The sequence below is a fragment of the Oryx dammah genome, unplaced genomic scaffold, assembly GCF_014754425.2.
Source record: "Oryx dammah isolate SB20612 unplaced genomic scaffold, SCBI_Odam_1.1 HiC_scaffold_24, whole genome shotgun sequence".
NCBI lineage: Eukaryota > Metazoa > Chordata > Mammalia > Artiodactyla > Bovidae > Oryx > Oryx dammah.
In genome coordinates, this window is record NW_024070208.1 from 26,082,923 (window position 1) to 26,105,895 (window position 22,973).

The window sequence follows — 22,973 nt, forward strand, 5'->3', positions numbered from 1 at the left end:
AATCAAACATCTGAGAGATTCCCATAGTTTCAGTTCACTGACTCTTATTTTCTTGACTCCATTATTTTCTGTCTATCAGTCCCCTGCTTTCTTTACTTTGCTTCCTTCCTTAACTATTTTAGATTATCACTTATCACTCTATCACTTCAATCACTTTCTTATTTGAAACTTAATATGTTTACTCCTTTGCCTTGATGAAACTATCCAGCAATAAACAACCCTAGAAGTGATGAATTAAAGATTATGTGTTTTTTTAACCTATTTACAGATACAGCTTAATAGTCACAGGTACAGCTCTTTCTCTTTTTGGCTGTTGACAGAATATAAGCAGTTTCTTATATATTTTAAAAATTTACAATTAGGCTCCTTCCTTTCATTTGGAAGGAAATGGAGTACAGACCTTGTAATCTATTGTAATAAAATGTTTTGCTGTATCAGAGAAAACATCATGTGATACATTCAGAGAAGTTGGAAAAATAATTCAAAATATAGTATAATTAACTCAAAATAAAATCCCACTACCCTACAAGAATCCATATTCTAACAATTTTCGGTGGTTGGAAGAAGAAAACATATAGATGTATTGCTGAAACAATCTGTTGAGGGACAATGTGTGTACATGTGTCATATGTGGAGTGGGAGATGAAAGAAAGAACTAAATCAAGGAATAAGAGAGATGAGATTTGTTGGGGATTGGAAATATATATTTGGCCATGTCTAAGTTTATCACATACATGAACAGTGACCTACTGTCATATGGAGCTCTATTTTCTTCTTCATGGTAGACTTTTCCATTAAAATATGATCCGGGCAAGGGAAACTCAATAATCATCTTCCCATCTACACCACTTCTTTCAGTGTTTCTGAGTTCTAAGAACGGCACCACCATTACCTGGTGAGTGATGACAGCAACCTGGACAACATTCTTGATTCTTTACTAACCATTTAATCATCAAGTCACAATGACGTTACATAATTTTAGATGTATGTTTTCTATTAAAGTGGCTATCATCAGTGACCTAAATTAAATAGAACCCAATGAGTTGAATGTTAAAGATTCAAGTACCCAAGGAAAATGAAAATCTGTTTCATAGTTACAGAACCTATAGCTCAGACAGATGGTTGCAAAAAAGTCCCAGCCAGGGAATAAAATGGATCAGAAAATTAAGCAAAATCCTCACTACACTCTATGCCAACTTCTCCAAAATAAGCAGGGTGTTGAATCTAGAAATCTGAGGCTATTTTTACCTTTTTAGCAGATATGAGATACTCCTTTTAAAAGGCAGCTGAACTATCCCAGAAGACATGCTGGACAATGAGTCTTGAGGGGAAAAGAGACTGAGGTATCCAGGGTTTGGGTAGTTTACTGTAAGACTAAGAAGATGATGTAAGAAGAGGGTCCTGAAAGTGAGATGGTACATTTACTTCCAATGAAAGGGCAGGAACATGTGCAGCTGTTCCCCAGGTACCCCAGCTCCTTGCATTAATGCAGAAACTAAAGTCTAATTTTGTCCAGAAACAGACCTGCTTTCAAGAATAAGCATATCTCTAGAGCCCAGATTAAAATGAAGATCCAGAGCTTTACATTAATAAGATTAACAGAATCTCAGCATAATCCTTGAGTGTGTTGGGCCCTATTAATAAATAAGACTGAGTTTTCCACCTTCCATGGAGGGGACTCAGGGCAAATTAATTCAGGTTTAAATAAAATCTGAGTACAGTGGTTGCAGTTCATACCCGTTATAAATGGCATCCGTACATGTTTTAAGACAAAGGACAGAGAAATGGAGGCAGGAAGTGAAAGTTAATACGACTGTTTCAGAATATTCCAAATCTAGCCTTTGTTTCAAAAGCATATGATTTTCACTTCAAATACTACCTGCTCACTCCTTGCTTTATGTTTTAGTTTTTAATTTACATTACTTTAAGTTAATATTTTGTGCTTATAATGCTGATTTTGAGTTATTTCATTACTTTGACTTTAAATTCTTGATAGAGTGAGAGAACTCTTGATACAGATGAAGTCTTGTTTTGGAAGTGTAGACTATCAGATTGAAATCCAATAACTATGTCCATCCTCTCATTTCAAGCTGTTACATTTATTTATATAACTTTTTAGAAGCTATGGCATGCTATTCTATGAAGTTTCATAGCCATTAAATGAGAATGAGCTATGATATGAATATTTTTTATTTATAAGCAGATTAATTTTTTGGTCATCTTAGATTTCACAGTGTTAACAAGATCACAATTAATATTAATAGACTGTTTCTTCTACTTAGTGCTACCAATATACTTGTCAATACAACTTGTAATGTATATTTTTAAAAAGCTTTCAAATTCTAGTTTTTCCACAGGGAAGAAATCAAGATCAATAACATTATATGAATTCAAAAGTTAAAATATGTTAGAGCCAGCGAGCAGCATAATTGAGTCAAAACATAAAGTTAAAAGGAATTATACGTTAAAATTAAACATTTTTTTATAAAACACGAAGTAGAACATTATAGAGATGAAATTCCTCCAGATTTAACATATATTTAATAACAAGAATATATCTATAAGTGGTATTCAACCTCTCCACTGAGGAAACTACAAGGCTATTGGAAGAGACAGGCACATCTACGTTGCTATAAAACATTAAGTGATATACCCATAGATAGTTGCAATACAGATAATTACCACAAACTATGAGGAATCAGGTTTACAAAAGATAGAGAAACCAGGAAACTCTATAGAAAGGGTGACATGTGACCTCAGCTATAACAGGGTGACCATACTTTCCTATTTCTTCTAGTATATGTCTTCATAAAGCAGCCAGACTAATCTTTTTAAACATAAATCAGATCATGTTACCCTTCTGCTGTTTTTCATGCCACTTAGGATAAAGTCACAAATCCTTGCGATCTACAGGACTTTAAATCATCAGGCTCTTATGTTCCTCTCCAGCCTCATCTCAAGACACAACCCCCAACCGCTCACTGAGCGTAGACATAAACTCCTCTTTCTGTTCATTTTATTATTTCTATGCTCTGAGTCTTTGTAATGTTTCTCTTCTAATGCTCTATATTCCACCCTTTGCTGATGCCTTCTCATCCCTCAAAACTTGGCCTAAACTGACCTTCTTTGAAAAAGTCTTCCCTGAATCTCTAATCTAAAATAAAGATCCTCTGTTACACTCTTTCTTTCAGAGTACCCTATATTTTTCTTTCCTAATGTTTGCTGAATTTTGTTATTAATGTTTTATTTCTATAATTATTTAATATGAGCCCCTTCTACCAGACTATAATTTAATTATGTGAGGGCAGGCCAGGCTTTGGTGCTCAGCTGTTTCATCAAATACTAGTTTAGATGTTGCTGTGAAGGTATTTTGTAGGTGTGATAACATGTATAATCAGTTGACTATAAGTATCACTTCATGGGAAATAGATGGGGAAACAGTGGAAACAGTGACAGACTTTATTTTTGGGGGCTCCAAAATCACTGCAGATGGTGACTGCAGCCATGAAATTAAAAGACACTTACTCCTTGGAAGGAAAGTTATGACCAACCTAGATAGCATATTCAAAAGCAGAGACATTACTTTGCCAACTAAGGTCCGTCTAGTCAAGGCTATGGTTTTTCCTGTGGTCATGTATGGATATGAGAGTTGGACTGTGAAGAAAGCTGAGTGCCAAAGAATTGATGCGTTTGAACTGTGGTGTTGGAGAAGACTCTTGAGAGTCCCTTGGACTGCAAGGAGATCCAACCAGTCCATTCTGAAGGAGATCAGCTCTGGGATTACTTTGGAAGGAATGATGCTAAAGCTGAAACTCCAGTACTTTGGCCACCTCATGTGAAGAGTTGACTCATTGGAAAAGACCCTGATGCTGGGAGGGATTGAGGGCAGGAAGAGAAGGGGACGACAGAGGATGAGATGGCTGGATGGCATCACGGACTCGATGGACGTGAGTCTGAGTGAACTCCAGGAGTTGGTGATGGACAGGGAGGCCTGGCGTGCTGCGATTCACGGGGTCACAGAGTCGGACACGACTGAGTGACTGAACTGAACTGAACTGAACTGAAAGGATATTATGCCCAGTAATGTGGGTGGGACTCATCTAATCAGTTGAAGGTCTTAAGAGAAAAGCCCTAGGTTTCCTTTCTGCCTCAAGACAGAAATCCTGTCTGTGCTTCCAGACTGCCAGCCCAGCCTACAGATTTCAGCTTTGCCAGGTCCCATAATCATGTGAGCCAATTCTTTGAAATAAATTGACATCTATATATCTATATTCATATCCATACCCAAATCTATATCTGTTCAGTTCAGTTCAGTTCAGTCGCTCAGTCGTGTCCGACTCTTTGCGACCCCATGAATCTCAGCACGCCAGGCCTCCCTGTCCATCACCAACTCCTGGAGTTCACTCAGACTCACGTCCATCGAGTCCGTGATGCCATCCAGCCATCTCATCCTCTGTCATCCCCTTTTCCTCCTGCCCCCAATCCCTCCCAGCATCAGGGTCTTTTCCAATGAGTCAACTCTTCGCATGAGGTGGCCAAAGTACTGGAGCTTCAGCTTTAGCATCATTCCTTCCAAAGAAATCCCAGGGCTGATCTCCTTCAGAATGGACTGGTTGGATCTCCTTGCAGTCCAAGGGACTCTCAAGAGTCTTCTCCAACACCACAGTTCAAAAGCATCAATTCTTCGGTGCTCAGCCTTCTTCACAGTCCAACTCTCACATCCATACATGACCACAGGAAAAACCATAGCCTTGACTAGACAGACCTTAGTCGGCAAAGTAATGTCTCTGCTTTTGAATATACTATCTAGGTTGGTCATAACTTTTCTTCCAAGGAGTAAGTGTCTTTTAATTTCATGGCTTCAGTCACCATCTGCAGTGATTTTGGAACCCAAAAAATAAAGTCTATATCTGTATCTTACATATACTCTGTTGGATCTTTTCTGTTTGTCTGGTGAACGCCGACTGATACAGTCTGCTTCTACTTGTAAAACTGTGTGATACTATACAGGTTTCACCTAAACTCTGAAATCTTCAATTTCTTTATTGTAATATGAAAAAAAAAAAATTCAGTATCAACCTTAATGGAGATTTTATGAATGTTAAAAAAAATCTCATTTAACATTCTTAGTATAGTGCCTGGCAAAGAATAAATATTTAATTAATGTTAGATCTGGTGGTATTGTTATTATTATAAGAAACAAATATCTAGAGTTAGCTATTTTTAAAGATGTTTATGTGCTAATATTACTTTAAATTCAAATAATAAAGTTGTCTTAAATCTGTCTTATACTTGAGATCCCAGGACAGTTGATCAACTACTATCGTGGCCATATTCCAGATGTTCTTTCTAGCTAACAGAATCACTTCTACCAGAATTTTTCTTAGTGTCCTTTCCACAGTTAAGCAATCCCTAAATTCTGCCAGACAGAGACTGGATAAAAACCTTCAATGAGATAAGATAATACTAATATTTATAAATGAAGGACATTAGCAATCTAAATATAGTGACCTGACTCACTACTATTTTTCTAGAAAACATGCAGAAGAAAACAAAACAAATTTATGCCCACAAAATTTTAGTAGAAAAACACTTTTTATTATAGTCTCAAAAATAGCCTAATTTGAGATGAAAACCTTTCCTAAGAAAAAGTGAATAGAGAAATATGAAATAAAATATTTTTAAACAATGTATTACTTCTCCATAATACATGCTTATATTATTATTAGTTATATGTAAGAAAAATTAAGAATGATATAAATCTAATAATTTGAAGAGTTGACTCTAAAAGATTAAAAACAAACCATTTCTACACCCTTGCCATATATGAGAAATGATACTCTAAAATACTTGTCTAAACAAATTTTGTATTGTTATACATAATTATAAATTAGAAATAACTTCCATTAGATTACTTGTAAAAGTTTAGATTTTCTTTTAAAGCCATTCTAAAGAGTCATTAAAAAGATTTCAGGAAAAAAATTAAGCAATTTATAATACTTTAAAATAACAGTCTATGTGTAATTTTTAAGTTTAGTTACTTTTTATTTATAACTTTTAAAATTAACCTATGAGTTACTGTTTACTTCTAGTACTTTTTTTTTTACAACTCACCTATGAGAAACCGCTCCCCATGCTCCATGCTTATTTGTGAGAATGTTCAAGATTTTCTGTTTCAACTGATTTGCAGTCACGTGGTCCCGATGCTTTGCAGCACTTATGAGGTGGTCACACATCTTCTCTTCCTCTCTTCTATCAGCAGCATATTGGGCACACTGTGACTAAAAGAAATACCAACAGTGCATGATAATACACCTCTATCTACATAGGAGAGAAATGATATCTAGCCTTGAGTTAAAGGGTAATTATTATCAATTCAATTTTTAAAACTCAGACAATATTTTGAAAGTTATTCTAGTATATATGTATGTGTGTATATACATGTGCATATATACACATGGTCACTTTTCAAACTGGTAAAACTGTGTTCTTTCTACGTGTTTATACATAAAGTATATGGAAAGCAACTTGAATGTTAATAACCTGGGTCTCTCGCATTATAGGCAGATTCTTTACCATCTGAGTCACAAGGAAAGCTCATTAAGTAATATTATCAGATAATTTATGACTTTTAATCTACCTTCCAATTCTGAAATTCTGATTTTAACATATTCTAAAAGTGAGCATTTTAGAAACAAAATAGTTTATCAAAAATGCAAATCTACTTATTATTTTACCAATACAATGTTGTTGTTGCTGTTCAGTTGCTACACAGTGTCTGACTTTTTGTGACCCCATGGACTGTAGCCTGCCAGGCTGCTCTATAGATGGGATTTTCCCTCAAGAACACTTGAGTGGTTTGCCATTTCCATTTCCAGGAGATCATCCCGACAGAGGGATTGAACTCAGGTCTCCTGCATTGGCAGGGGAATTCTTTACTGCTGAGCTACCAGGGAAGGCCCTAATATAGTATATAAATGTTTGTTGTTCAGTCATGTCCAACTCTTTCCCACACCATGGACTGTAGCCTGCCAGGTTCTTTTATCCATGGAATTCTCCAGGCAAGATTACTGGAGTGGGTAGCCATTCCCTTCTCCAGGGGATCTTCCCGACCCAGGGATTGAACGCAGGTCTCCTGAATTGCAAGAAGATTTTTTTTAACCATCTGAGCCACCAGGGAAGCCCAATATAGTATCAGCTCAGTTCAGTTGCTCAGTCATGTCCAACTCTTTACAAACCCATGAACTGCAGCACACCAGGCCTCCCTGTCCATCACCAACACCCGGAGTCCACCCAAACCCATGTCCATTGAGTCGGTGATGCCATCCAACCATCTTATCCTCCGTCGTCCCCTTCTCCTCCTGCCCCCAATCCCTCCCAGCATCAGGGTCTTTTCCAATGAGTCAGCTCTTCGCATCAGGTGGACATAGTATTGGAGTTTCAGCTTCAACATCAGTCCTTCCAATGAACACCCAGGACTGATCTCCTTTAGGATGGACTGGTTGGATCTCCTTGCAGTCCAAGGGACTCTCAAGAGTCCTCTCCAACACCACAGTTCAAAGCATCAATTCTTTGGCGCTCAGCTTTCTTTATAGTTCAACTCTCACATTCATACATGGCCACTGGAAAAACTGTAGCCTTGACTAGACGGACCTTTGTTGACAAAGTAATGTCTCTGCTTTTGAATATGCTATCTAGGTTGGTCATAACTTTTCTTCCAAGGAGTAAGTGTCTTTTAATTTCATGGCTGCAATCACCATCTGCAGTGATTCTAGAGCCCCCAAAAATAAAGTCAGCCACTGTTTCCCTATCCATTTTCCATAAAGTGATGGGACAGGATGCCATGATCTTCGTTTTCTGAATGTTTGACCTTTAAGCCAACTTTTTCACTCCCCTCTTTCAGGCTCTTTACTTCTTCACTTTCTGTCATAAGGGTGGTGTCATCTGCATATCTGAGGTTATTGATATTTTTCTTGGCAATCTTGATTCCAGCTTGTGCTTCTTCCAGTCCAGCATTTCTCATGATGTACTGTGCATATAAGTTAAATAAGCAGGGTGACAATATACAGCCTTGACGTATTCCTTTTCCTATTTGGAACCAGTCTGTTGTTCCATGTCCAGTTCTAACTGCTGTTTCCTGACCTGCATACAGGTTTCTCAAGAGGCAGGTCAGGTGGTCCAGTATTCCCATCTCTTTCAGAATTTTCCACAGTTTATTGTGATCCACAGTCAAAGGCTTTGGCATAGCCAATAGAGCAGAAATAGATGTTTTTCTGGAATGCTCTTGCTTTTTCCATGATCCAGCGGATGTTGGCAATTTGATCTCTGGTTCCTCTGCCTTTTCTAAAACCAGCTTAAACATCTGGAAGTTCACGGTTCACATATTGCTGAAGCCTGGCTTGGAGAATTTTAAGCATGACTTTACTAGCGTGTGAGATGAGTGCAATTGTGCGGTAGTTTGAGCATTCTTTGACACTGCCTTTCTTTGGGATTGGAATGAAATGTCTTACTCAAAAATGTTATGTTCCTGATAATTATATATAAATCAAAATGGTGCCATTTAATAGTGTTCCATCTCATAAATGGCAATGTGGTATAGAAGATAGTTTAGAAATTTTGACTTTCATTCAATTTCACACTTTATGTAAATTCTTTTTTCTCTGTATTCAGTTTTATATTAATAAAATAAAGGGCTAAAATAAGATTTTCTCTACAGAGTATCTTAGCTTTCAAATTTAGTGTATTCAAAGTGTCTTTGAATGATAACTACTCTCTTAATCTTCTCTACCTAATAATCAGTTGTCCTGTCAGCTATCTGTATTCAAGTTCATTGGTATTAGAAACATAGGCAATCTTGTGTATCAAAAAGGTTCAATACAAACATGAACATGAAGATGAAACATCTCTTTAATCATAAGTCTTTTTTGTATAATGATTTATGTATAGAGTGACTGCAAATTTTAATATTATCAAGTATTAATGAGTCATATAATTATAAAAAACTTTATACATCTAAAATATACATATAATGAGTTCACATTCATTATTACAAAGTAAAAATCCTTCATGGAAGGTATCTTGAGCATAATCCTTTCAACTATCTCTTGATTCAGACTACCACAAGTCATGTCTTCCAGAGAAATAATCCTTCTGTAACCTAAGAAGGATTAATTCATTTTCCAATTTATCTTTTTGTACAGGGAATCACCAATTAGTACAATGATCTGCCTCCATAATGAAGTTAATATTTCATTAGCTCATTGGAGAGTAAAATTAAATTTTCATTTTTCTTCCTTAACAATTACAGTGGTTAGCCAAAAAAACTTAACTGTTAAGTACCCATCTGAAATTAAATACAGTTTTTTTCTTAATTACAGGCTTATATGGGAGATATAGAAATTCTTCAAAAAGTCATAGTATAAAATGCTATGGCTTTTATAAAATCTCTTACAATTTAAAAGTGGAATAGGTTTGGTAAACTACACATGCACACAGATACACACACATCAATGCGTTTTATTAATATAGCTTTAACCTAAAATGAACAAATAGAAAATTTGAGTTAAAAAAAAACAATGCATGTTCATTAAGTAACAATGATAATACTCCCAAATTTTTCTTTACATTAGTATTTCACGTGTACACAAGGTAAAAACACTGAGTTGTTCACACTCCCTTCACAGCATCTATACCTCTATTAGCTATGTGTCCTCAATCAAAGAGATCTCATTTTCACCAAGATGGTGAAAATTTTATTAAGGGTGTGTGAAAACAATCTTACTCTTTAAATGTATAAAGCATGCATACACAGTACATAAACAAATAAACAGCATATTGGTGATAATTATAATAAATCATGGTAGGGGATGATTAGGGTGACAACTATTTAAAAATTTTCCTTAGAGGGGACAATAATATTACAAGGTTGAAAAACACCCCTCTTAGCTTAATATCACCTTGGTTAAATATATGTTAGAGCTTGTAATTAATATCTGGTGGCTTGAAAATCTATCTTAAATGCTTTCACATGTGAAATATTGATCTGCTTATATTGTCACAAAATAATTTGCTTTTCTTAGTAGAAATATGATCAACTCAAAACTGATTCTGGAGGGAATTCAGTTAATATTATAAATGTTATTACTAACAGAGGTCAAAAGTCAACTGAACATTGCTATTTTGTCTAGAGTTCTGACATATCTTATACCTAAACATATTATTCAAAGTAGATAACTTAATCTTTTCTCATCATCCAGATTAGAGTATGATACCTGATTTGTAAAGATTCAATGTTATTTGTTATTTATGGTTGGGAAGATACAAAACTTCATTCTGACAAACACTTAACTGTCGATGTACTTTTATCAGAATTTATATATTTTTTTCAAATAAGACTGCTACAATCCCATATGACAGGTATGTGCTGTTTCATTTGACAAATGAAGTGGATATTATGGTTATTATAACAAAACAGTTATTTCTGCTTTATTCTTTTCAGCGAGGTAGATCAGAGATCTCTAGACCTAGGACATCAACCTGCATGACTAACAGAACTGCTTTACTGAGATAAAAACCTCAAAACTGGAAATATGGGTTCTGGCTTCCACCTGTACCACACTTGTTCATATGTTTTATCATGACCATAAATTGCTGGACTTAAGTATTATTTTCAAGGCCAACCTAAGTCAAATACCAGGTTACCTAAATATTTCTGAGAATAAGTTTATTGAATCAGGGTAATACGTCAAATAATTATTGACACGCTAGAAATATAAGAATAATATTGATTTAAAAAACCATTAGTATGTACTATATACTACTTGGAATACCTTAAATTTTTGAATATAAAATAGAAATGATAGTTTGTTCTTTGTGCAAATGATAATTTGTGCTTTGAAGATTTTAAACTATTATGTTTCCATATATACATACAGATCTACATATACATCATATATAATAGGTTGCTTCATTTGTTAATCAAATATAAATTATAAAAATAAAATATGAACTAAAATGATCTTTGGCCACTCTAAATAGAGATGAATACATTATTAAATAATAAATTACTGAAGAATAAAACTGTTTCTTCACATAACCACTATTACACCCATATCTAACGGTGTGTAAACTATGCTTAAAAATTACTAAAGGAATTGCACTGTAAAACTATATGTGCCTTTAAGAATAAGTTAGAAAAACCTGTCTATCAAGTGGTTAGACATAATGCTAGAGTGGACTTTTCATATTGCAAATGAGGTAATAAAAAATAAGTGCCCTGTCTGACATTTACTAAAGCTTTTAAAAACAACTGAAATGCCTTCATTGAAATTTTCATCTTAAAAAAAAAAAAAAACTTATGTAAGGTTACCATTGGTGACAACTGACTTGTAACAGAAAAGCAGAATTTAAATCACTCCCAAAATCTTACCTCAAACTCTGCATGTTTATGTACATCCTCAGCTCTCTGTCTGTTCAAAATAAACTCAGCTTCATTTGCAACACGAACTATATGGTCCTTCATAGCATGGCATAGCAATCTGAAAAGAAAAATACCTTTGGAATTAATATAATAACTTTGTGCAACTCAACTTTTCTCAGTAATCAAATTTCAGTATTGTAAATATTAACTATGCATAAACTTTAGAGAAGTCTAAATCATACAATTACAGAATATGCTATTAAACTGTCAGCAATGCCTCTTAAATATAGTGTGTCTTGTGAACAAATGATTCAGTTAATTTAATAAAGTTATTAAAGGCAAGAAAAACAAGGATTTTGGACACTTTTAAAATGGTTAAAGCAACAGAATTCAGTGTCATGAAAGTAAATTTTTACAAAAAACCTGGATAATCATTCGTTAGAAAATCTAGACTGGATTCTTAACTTTAATTAATATATAGATACTAGGACTAAATTACATCTAAAAGTCACTACATGCTCAGATCCTTAATTCTAAGATGGAACCTTCCTGAAATAAATTCTGAGGAGCAGTGAATTCAAGATAGTTTCTCGCGAGAAATCTTACAAAAATCTGTCTGTTCTGACATAAACTCTGTTATCCCATGGTGAGATCTGGGTTAAACTGACTGTCACCCCAGGAACAGCAGGAACTCCCTGGCCATATGACGGAGGCCCCACTTAAGAGGAACGCAGGCACATTCCAATGGGAATCTTGTCTAGTTTTCAGGATGGATGTTAACAACGTAAGCTACTCAAAGAACACAAGAGTAAGGGGAAATCTACTAGAAAGCACAATATGTGGGGGAAAGAGGCTCAAACACTTCTGTAAATAATGTTGGAGGGCAAACAATCATACAGATAGACTTAAATTTAATCACTGAGGGAGCTGGGAAAATAAAAGAAGTTAAAGACTAAACTTCCCAACTATTAACTTTTGACGACCTCATTGGTCTATATTTTATAGATAATCTTCAAAAGAGAAGAGGTTGGAGTCTTTGGTTCAATGGTTTTATCTAGTGCATGAAGGCTGAAGAAAGCCAGGAAGAAATCTAATATGTGTGAATTAGTGCAGATTACAACATTTAAATAGATTAACAGAAGACAGGAGGAAGGAAGAGACTCAGGGTCTGGCTGGTTAATAGGTATTATACCATTCTTAGGAACAAAACAGTGGATGACCAAAGAGGCATGGCGGCAGAGCAGGGGATGGGGTAGGAGAGATTCAAGCCTCAGATATACCAGAAAAATTGTATCGGTTGTCCTCCTAGTTCTTCACTGAGGAGTTATACATCAACTAATGCATGATATGTTTGTGTGTGTATTTTTTTAAAGCAGAAATTTATTAAGATCCATTTATATAGTGTTTTACACACACAGAATCCTCAACATTCAGGCAATCAACACTATTCTCAGAAGTGCATTGTAAGAAGACAGACTTCTTTGACCTCATCCCCTAAAAAGACACTTCTGTTTATACTCCTAAAAATGAGGAATTTATTACATCACCTCTCAAGAACAATCCCACTAATCCCAAAGCCTCTGCAGAGGGTAAAGAGAGATTAGCAGAGAACCTTCTCTACAACACAGTGCCACAGCCAGATGGGTAGTGCAAGAGACACAGAAATGGCTTCAAGGAGTGTGTACCCAATAATGGGGCTGTGAGGAGAGCCTGGGGGCCCTGCTGGGGGCCAGCCAATACTGAATGGCTTCCAGGGCCTCTTATTCCTCCTCATCTTCTCATGCAGCCATGGCTCCTGGAGATTTAGGCTCCGGGAGGGCATCTATCACCTTACTAGGTGCTTTGCCTAAAACCCCTATGGTGATGTCAAACAGAATTCTGTCAATTTCTATTGCTGCTGCTTCTTTCATTTCTTCTTGATTGCCCACGCTTTCAAAAGTGTCCTCTAACATCTTTTCTATGATCCCAGCCTTCATTGTTTCTTTGAACAGGTCCCACATGGTGGCCTGGATTTCCAAGATCTTCACAAGATGCTGCATGGCCTTCATCACTTCTGTGTTCTTCTGCAAGAGAACCAGCCACTCACACAACTGCCGGCTGGTTCTTCAGCCCTGTGAGCACGGAGTTCATGTGTACTTTGGATGTACAGAGCTTGCTCATGGCCTTCCTTGACCTGAATCATCTTGGCCAGAACCATGCAGACATCCTTCTGACCCTTTCTGGCAGCATGATTCATAGACTGTTTCACTTTTTCTTCTTCTCGATGGATATCTCATATCTGCCCGTCAACAACTCTCATTTCTTTTCTTATCTTTAGTGACCATTCATTGGCCAGCTCTTTGGGCGGCGTCTCCTGAGTTTTTCCAAATAGCCTTATGGCAAACTGAACTGAACTTGCACTTTCCAGCTTTCCATTCCCTGAGCCCAGGCAGGTCACAGGCAGCTGCTTGGGTGGGGCCATTGAGAGGCATGTGTGATGTTTTATTTCCATGCCTCTACTTATCTGACTCTTTTAAAGGGGAGCTAAAAATCCCCAAATCTAAGATTCCTTTAGCATCTTCAATTCTATCTCACTTCAGAAAGTCATTCTATTGGCCATAATCAGCTTCACATATTAAATTTTTTAGCTCAAATAATCTATTCTGTGTCACAGTCACAGATAAGAATCCTAAGCTTTCTCTCTTCCCTTCACTTGTCTCTCCCTGGTTCCAGGCAAAAAAAAAAAAAAAGTCTTCCAACTTCCACTTCTGTGATCCCTCTGTTTTCTCTTAGTCCTTCATCCACTGCTCGATTTATTTCCTTTTCACTAACTTGGATCCCATGATTCCACATTTTAAGCATCCTCTTGCAACACCTTCACTCAATCCGTGATCTGTGCTACAGCTGCTTAGGAAATATGTAACACTAGGTAAAGATGGGGGTATCCCTTCTCAGTCCTACATCTGGACCTCCGAGGAAACTTAAGTTGACTTTTCTAAGCTAATTTTGTTAAGGCTGTATTCCTCGTTATGTGTGGTTATTTAAATCTCTGTTTTTATTACGTTAGTGAAAGTTAATGATTAGAAAAAAATTTCTTTAAGTGCCTGAATCCAAAAAAATCTCCCAGACTTTCTCAAGGAGCTGTGTGTATGTGTTGACAGCCCTTGAACACTCAATCAGGCAGGTTTCAACCCTACCTTTGTGTTTACTTCCTGCTGCCACAGAATCTCAGCATCCACAGGTGAGAGTTTGGAACTTTCTCCTCTTTCCAGAGCATGAAAACTAAGCATGTGCAGGGCCCTTTAGAATTTCAGAAATATGTCCAAGCTTTTCAAAGTCTTGTATACATTTTACTCCCTTGCTGTTCCTCTCAAGCTTTCCAGTTTGTCTACCATTGGCCTCAACTGTTCTCTATCACCTCAGGCAACGGCAACCTAAGATACTGGCCTATAAATGCCTTCAACAAATGCCCTCAGTAAAGCAGCTTTCTTTTCACACTAGGCCAGTTCCAAGTTAGGCAAAATGAATCTTTTAACCTATTCTCCCAGGGAGTCACTAGACAGATCAAAAGTAAGTGATTAAAATTCTTTGCTAATGATGTCTATTTCCCTCTGGCACAGTGGCTTATAATGTGTGCTTTTCTAATTGTTTCCTTTGAACTGGAAAGCAAAGGTTGGCACTGGAGTTAAGTTAAAATGTCACAAAATTACTGCACCATCACACCCCCTAATAGTTTTTGAAAATATTTTTGTTGTATATACAATTATTGACAGTTTTTCTTCAAACATTGAAAGTGTTATGTCCTTATCTTCTAGCTTTCTTTGTTGCTGTCATTCTACTTTCCCCTTTTTCTAAATGATCAGTTCCTTCTTTCTGGGTGCTTTTACCTCTTTATTTTTGGCTTTGCCCAGTTTCAGTACCATGTGTCTAGCCTGGGTTTCTTTTTATTTATCCTACTTGAGGTACACTGTGATTTTCATATTACTATATTTTTATTTTCAATAGGCTTTTAAAAATTCACAAACATTATCTTTTAAAATATTTCATTTCACCTACTCTGTATTTTCCTTTTTCAATTCTGATGATTTACAAATTAAACTTTCTTATTCTACCCCCACATCTCATAATATCACTTTCATTTTTCATTTCTTTCTCTTTTTGCATTTTGGGTAAAAATCTCAAAATCTGTTTTTCAAGTCAGTATAATTCCCTTCATCTTTGTATAATCTGATGAATCATTAATACACAGAGTTTTTCCAAATTGTATTTTTAAAATCTATGAAACTATTAGTCACTCAGTAATGTCCGACTCTTTATGATCTCATGGACTGTAGCCTGTCAGGCTCCTCTGTCCATGGGATTCTTCAGGCAAAAGTAGTGGAGTGGGTTGCCATTCCCTTCTCCAGCGGACCTTCCTGACCCAGGGATCAAACCCAGGTCTCCTACATTGCAGGCAGACTCTTTACTGTCTGAGCCACCAGGAAAACCTTAAAAAAAAAAAAAATATATATATATATATATATATATATATCCCCCAAGGACTATCAAGGTTAGAATTATGAAATTCAGGAAATAAAATAGTACAAAATCAAATGAATAAAAACAGACAATGGGAAGCTCTGAAAAATTGAGAGGTGACAGAATTTAAGGCTTTCCTGAGAAACCAGGAAAGCCATATTCATCCTACCTAGGGGTAGGATGTGAATGTTCTATAGCAGAAGATAACCCTCAGTGACCCATTCAGCTTTATTCACTCTTCAATCTGTTGAAATATGACTTTAAGATCATCCTACATTAATCACTAGTCTTGTTAATTTTACTTATTTTTAATCTGCTTTATTATTAAACATTGTTTTAATTCAAGCCTAATCATCTGTCATCCAATTACAACAGCCTCCCGATTTCTCTGACTCTCTCAAATCTTCAGTTTTCGCTCTGCCACTAGTGTTATTTACACTTCTTGGCTACTTTTATTGACAAGATAATAGTTAAACATTATATATAGGCATCGGTCTACTTTTCCAACTTTATCTACCGCCTTTTCAGTATATGTTTCCTGTGTTTCAGAGAACATAGTTCTTTTAGTGATTCATGCAACTTCAGGATTTCTGTATGTGCCACTTCTTTGTGGAACTCTTACCACTCACTCCTCTCCACACAACTAAGAGATCTTCTCCCAATTTCTCAGATGTTCTGGGAATTATATTTATCACACTGTCTTATGGACTTTTCACCCTCTTTTTTGCTTTGAACAAGTCTCTCTTAGACTGTGAAGTTCATTAAATGAAGTACAATCCCATTCATCTCTGTATCCAACATGATTTGCATGGTAGCTGTTGCGAAACATGGACTCACCAATAACACAGGACTAAATGGAAAAAATGACTGAGTGAATTCTTGAGCAGGTTATGTAGGAAGGAGGGTAAAGGAAGAAATATAACTTTAATGATAAGTTAGGTTAACACTATAAAATTCTATTATATAATTAGCACATAAAAATGGGTAAATAAAAATATCATATAACTTGGTAATTATGGAATATTTTCTTCCTCAGAGTAACTGTACAACACAGGAAGTAAATGAACTAGTCTTCATCTTCTACGCTACGTTTATTTTTCAAAGGAACTAGAAAAAGAAAATAATTTGTTGAATCCCATTCATTCTTCTTTTAGCATGGAGCTGTCATAGATACAGGAAAGCAATCAGGGAACAAAACAAAGCATTCTCTTACAAATGGAATACATATCATTATGGCAAGTTCTATTTACTAGGAAGTCTCTAGTTCTATGCAATTTCTTATAATTTAAATTGTTTTTCATTGATCAGAAGCCCTGAGATCCTGAATTTCAAATATAAATAGTTTCTATTGTTTTATTGAAAGAAAAAATGTCAACAGAAAAGGCAATATTAGAGATTAGACAAATAAGTCTTTCATCCTTTATAGATGAATGGGAGAACAGAAGGAAGAACTAGTTATATTTAAATTCTGCTTTTTATTAATGTTATACATTTGGACAAATAATTTTCCATGTGTCTTAAGTTTTAGTCTTCTGATTAGAAAATGGGTGTGTACTGTCTCACATATCCTAAACACTAGAAGAAATAGTGCATGCTCAAGCTGTAAGATTAGATTTTTAGATCTTGATTTAGTCAAGAAGACAGGTCCTTAACAGAAGTGACATGGCCACATGGTGTAGGAGCAGATGTAATACCTCTGTGTTAATTTCTCTGGCCCCAGAATTTAAAAAGGAAGGCATAAGGTTTCTGGTGACACTGTAAAGAAAAGTTTGACTGAGTCAGAAAAGTTCAATTTCTTCCTGTGATTTTTTTAAAGACTATTAAAAAATCTGGGAAAAAATACGATTTTCATTTTTCAATTTAAATAATATAAAGTTCAAAAGAGATTATAATTTTTAAAATAAAATTATGTCCGTATTTGCTTTATTGGATAATAAAAAAACATAAAGGTATTTTTTTATTGTTTTAAATCTTATTTTCACAAAAAAAGCTAGAGTTGATTTTTTTTTCCTTTTTTAATCCTACATAGTGTGCTTATATCTGCTTAGGCCCTAAAAGAAGCCTTCCCCGATCATTACTGTCTACCGGAACAGATCCTTCTTCTACAGTCAATGCAGTTTTTATAACATTTTTTTTGCACGAGTTATTTATAATGCCTGTGACATTTTGAACTGTTTAATATTTTGTGCATGTAAACTCTAACGTCTCAACTACAAATTACTTTTAGATGAAGACCAGATGTAAAATGTATTTATATCACTGCTAAAACTATTTAACAAGTATTTTATAAGCATTTATTCAGTTTTTTTCCTGTATGTATGGTAATTATATAGACATTAAGAATGTCAGAAATACCTGTACAGCTATTACACTATTTTTGGTAATTAAAAATAACTAATCCTTTCAGATTGGACTGTGACTCTTTATAACAGTCATGCTATAAAAGAAGTATTCTGTTTTTCCACACATTGTTCTGTAGAGAGCAACTGAGGGATATAAATCGTCTGTGTTCTCACTTTATGAATACGGGAACTAATCAGCCTATAATCAACGCATTGAAGCCACTACCCAGACACCTTGGGGAGAGTTCCTAGACTAAATTAATGGCCAGGCCATGACTATGTGCACGCATGCTCGGTTCCTCAGTCATGTCTGATCTTTGCAACCTCACAGACTGTAGACCATGAGGCTCTTCTGCCCATGGAACTATCTATACAGGCAAGGATTCTGGAGTGGGTTGCATTTCCTCTCCCAGGGGGTCTTCCTGACCCAGGACTGAATCACGTCTCCTGCAACTCTCACACCAGTAGGCAGATTCTTTACTACTGAGCAAACTGCGAAACCATGCCATGACTGGTTTTTTGAATCTCGGGTGGCATTTGCTTGCAGTAAGTAAGAACAATAACAACAACAAAAAAATTACATCTCTAGGAAATAAGGAATAGGAAGAAATATGTCACTGAAATGACTCTACCAAAAATAGGGCACCTTTCCCTTTTGTTTTAAATATAAGAAACCATTTGTGTCTTATGAAATAAACTACTTCAGTTCAGTTCAGTTCAGTCGCTCAGTTGTGTCTGACTCTCTGTGACCCCAAGAATTGCTGCACGCCAGGCTTCCCTGTCCATCACCAACACCCGGAGTTCACTCAAACTCAGGTCCATTGAGTCAGTGATGCCATCCAGCCATCTCATCCTCTGTCGTCCCCTTCCCCTCCTGCCCCCAATCCCTCCCAGCATCAGAGTCTTTTCCAATGAGTTAACGCTTCGCATGAGGTGTCCAAAGTACTGGAGTTTCAGCTTTAGCATCATTCCTTCCAAATACCCAGGACTGATCTCCTTTACAATGGACTGGTTGGATCTCCTTGTAGTCCAAGGGACTCTCAAAAGTCTTCTCCAACACCACAGTTCAAAAGCATCAATTCTTTGGCACTCAGCTTTCTTCACAGTCCAACTCTCACATCCATACATGACCACTAGAAAAACCACAGCCTTGACTAGATGGAACTTTGTTGGCAAAGTATTGTCTCTCCTTTTGAATATGCTATCTAGGTTGGTCATAACTTTTCTTCCAAGGAATAAGGTAAGTAAGGTAAGGTAAGGTGAAGTCGCTCAGTCGTGTCCAACTCTTTGCGACCCCATGGACTGTAGCCTACCAGGCTCCTCCGTCCATGGGATTCTCCAGGCAAGAATATTGGAGTGGGTTGCCATTTCCTTTGCCAGGGGATCTTCTCAACCCAGGGGTAGAACCCAGGTCTCCCGCATTGGAGGCAGAGGCTTTAACCTCTGAGCAATCAAGCATCTTTTAATTTCATGGCTGCAATCACCATCTGCAGTGATATTGGAGCCCCCCAAAATAAACTATCACACTGTTTCCAGTGCTTCCCCATCTATTTCCTATGAAGTGATGGGACCAGATGACATGATCTTAGTTTTCTGAATGTTGAGCTTTAGGCCAACTTTTTCACTCTCCTCTTTCACTTTCATCAAGAGGCTTTTTAGTTCCTCTTCACTTTCTGCCATAAGGGTGGTGTCATCTGCATATCTGAGGTTATTGATATTTCTCTCTCAGCAATCTTGATTCCAGCTTGTGCTTCTTCCAGTCCAGCGTTTCTCATGATGTACTCTGCATAGAAGTTAAATAAGCAGAGTGACAATATACAGCCTTGACGTATTCCTTTTCCTATTTGGAACCAGTCTGTTGTTTCATGTCCAGTTCTAACTGTTGCTTCCTGACCTGCATATAGGTTTCTCAAGAGGCAGGTCAGGTGGTCTGGTGTTCCCATCTCTTTCAGAATTTTCCACAGTTTCTTGTCATCCACACAGTCAAAGGCTTTGGCATAGTCAATAAAGCAGAAATAGATGTTTTTCTGGAACTCTCTTGCTTTTTTGATGATCCAGTGGATGTTGGCAGTTTGATCTCTGGTTCCTCTGTCTTTTCTAAAACCAGCTTGAACATCAGGGAGTTCACGGTTCACGTATTGCTGAAGCCTGGCTTGGGGAATTTTGAGCATTACTTTACTAGCGTGTGAGATAAGTGCAATTGTGTGGTAGTTTGAGCATTCTTTGGCATTGCCTTTGTTTGGGATTGGAATGAAAACTGACCTTTTCCAGTCCTGTGACCACTGCTGAGTTTTCCAAATTTGCTGGCATATTGAGTGCAGCACTTTCACAGCATCATCTTTCAGGATTTGAAGTAGCGCAACTGGAATTCGATCACCTCCACTAGCTTTGTTCACAGTGATGCTTTCCAAGGCTCACTTGACTTCATATTCGAGGATGTCTGGCTCTAGGTGATCATCGTGATCATCTTGGTCATGAAAATCATTTTTGTACAGTTCTTCTGTGTATTCTTGCCACCTCTTCTTAATATCTTCTGTTTCTGTTAGGTCCATACCATTTCTGTCCTTTATCGAGCCTGTCTTTGCATGAAATGTTCCCTTGGTATCTCTAATTTTCTTGAAGAGATCTCTAGTCTTTCCCATTTTGTTGTTTTCCTCTATTTCTTTGCATTGATCGCTGAAGAAGGATTTCTTATCTCTTCTTGCTATTCTTTGGAACTCTGCATTCAGATGCTTATATCTTTCCTTTTCTCCTTTGCTTTTCGCTTCTCTTCTTTTCACAGCTATTTAGGCCTCCCCAGATAGCCATTTTGCTTTTCTGCATTTCGTTTCCATGGGGATGGTCTTGATCCCCGTCTCCTGTACAATGTCACTAACCTCCGACCATAGTTCATCAGACACTCTATCTATCAGATCTAGTCCCTTAAATCTATTTTTCATTTCCTCTGTATAATCATAAGGAATTTGATTTAGGTCATACCTGAATGATCTAGTGGTTTTCCCTACTTTCTTCAATTTAAGTCTGAATTTGGCAATAAGGAGTTCATGATCTGAGCCACAGTCATCCCAGTCTTGTTTTTGCTGACTGTATAGAGCTTCTCCATCTTTGGCTGCAAAGAATATAATCAATCTGATTTTGGTGTTGACCATCTGGTGATGTCCATGTATAGAGTCTTCTCCTGTGCTATTGGAAGAGGGTTTTACTATGACCAGTGCGTTCTCTTGGCAAAATTGTATTCACCTTTGCCCTGCTTCATTCCGTATTCCAAGGCCAAATTTGCCTGTTATTCCAGGTGTTTCCTGACTTTCTACTTTTGCATTGCAGTCCCCTATAATGAAAAGGACATCTTTTTTGGCTGTTAGTTCTAAAAGGTCTTGTAGGTCTTCATAGAACCGTTCAACTTCAGCTTCTTCAGCGTTACTGGTTGGGGCATAGACTTGGATAACTGTGATATTGAATTGTTTGCCTTAGAAACGAACAGAGATCATTCTGTCGTTTTTGAGATTGCATCCAAGGACTGCATTTTGGACTCTTGTTGACCATGATGGCTGCTCCATTTCTGCTAAGGGATTCCTGCCCACAGTAGTAGATATAATGGTCATCTGAGTTAAATTCACCCATTCCAGTCCATTTTAGTTTGCTGATTCCTAGAATGTCGATGTTCACTCTTGCCATCTCCTATTTGACCACTTCCAATTTGCCTTGATTCATGGACCTAACATTCCAGGTTCCTATGCAATATTTCTCTTTACCGCATTGGACCTTGCTTCTATCCCCAGTCACATCCACAGCTGGGTATTGTTTTTGCTTTGGCTCCATCCCTTCATTCTTTCTGGAGTTGTATCTCCACTGATCTCCAGCAGCATATTTCGCACCTACCGACCCAGGAGTTCCCCTTTCAATATCCTATCATTTTGTCTTTTCATACTGTTCATGGGGTTCTCAAGGCAAGAATATTGAAGTGGTTTGCCATTCCCCTCTCCAGTGGACCACGTTCTGTCAGACTACTGAACTCTCACCAAAGCTAAAATAATGGTGCCTAGAAGGAAAGTCCATTTGAAGTCATTCTCAGAGGGACTAAAAAAAAACTAAATACATATATATATATGCATATATTTTTTAAACATGGTTCTAAATGTAATTCAGATAAAATTTATGATTACGAATCTTGAAATAATTTCCTTTTTACTTGAAATTTAGACGTTATTAAATGGGAGCTGTTTATCTTAGTTTTCAGTAAATGTATTATTCATTGTCAATATCTAAATTTAAGTCTGTAAGTTAGCAATACTGTTTAAGATCTATACATTCTGTAAAAGCACAGATTTTTTTTACCTCATTTATGAACCTCATGTTTAATAATTTACTAATATGTAAAATGAACAACTGTGTAGTAAGAAAAAAGCATAAATAAGTTATTACATGAAAAAATATAGAGGGAACTTTGTTTTTCAGGCAATTCTATGGTTTCTTGGTTCAAAATCAGAATCTCAACTCTAAGAAAAAAGCTTCTTATAGAGTCTGAAGGTACTGGTTTTTAAAACATGTGTTTTGCTATGCTTAGTTGTTCAGTTGTGTCCAACTCTTTGCAACCCCATGGACTATAGCCTGCCGGGCTCCTGTGTCTATGGAGATTCTCCAGGCAAGAATAATGGAGTGGGTTGCCATGCCCTCCTCTAGGGGTTCTTCCCAACCCAGGGATCAAATGCAGGTCT

The 22,973-nt window shown here is 36.6% G+C and overlaps 1 protein-coding gene and 1 pseudogene across 8 annotated transcripts in view; both read right to left on the reverse strand.

The window, feature by feature from the left end:
• NBEA (neurobeachin) overlaps nt 1–22,973 on the reverse strand; it is a 672,618-nt gene that overhangs the window by 321,520 nt on the left and 328,125 nt on the right. For all 8 annotated transcript variants that reach the window (XM_040267082.1, XM_040267084.1, XM_040267081.1 and 5 more), the window contains 2 exons: nt 11,429–11,537; nt 6,115–6,281 (listed from right to left, as the gene is read on the reverse strand). In XM_040267082.1, coding sequence (XP_040123016.1) covers nt 6,115–6,281; nt 11,429–11,537 — 276 coding nt within the window. The remainder of the gene's footprint in view (nt 1–6,114; nt 6,282–11,428; nt 11,538–22,973) is intronic.
• Nucleotides 12,066–15,716, reverse strand: LOC120883122 (annotated as a pseudogene).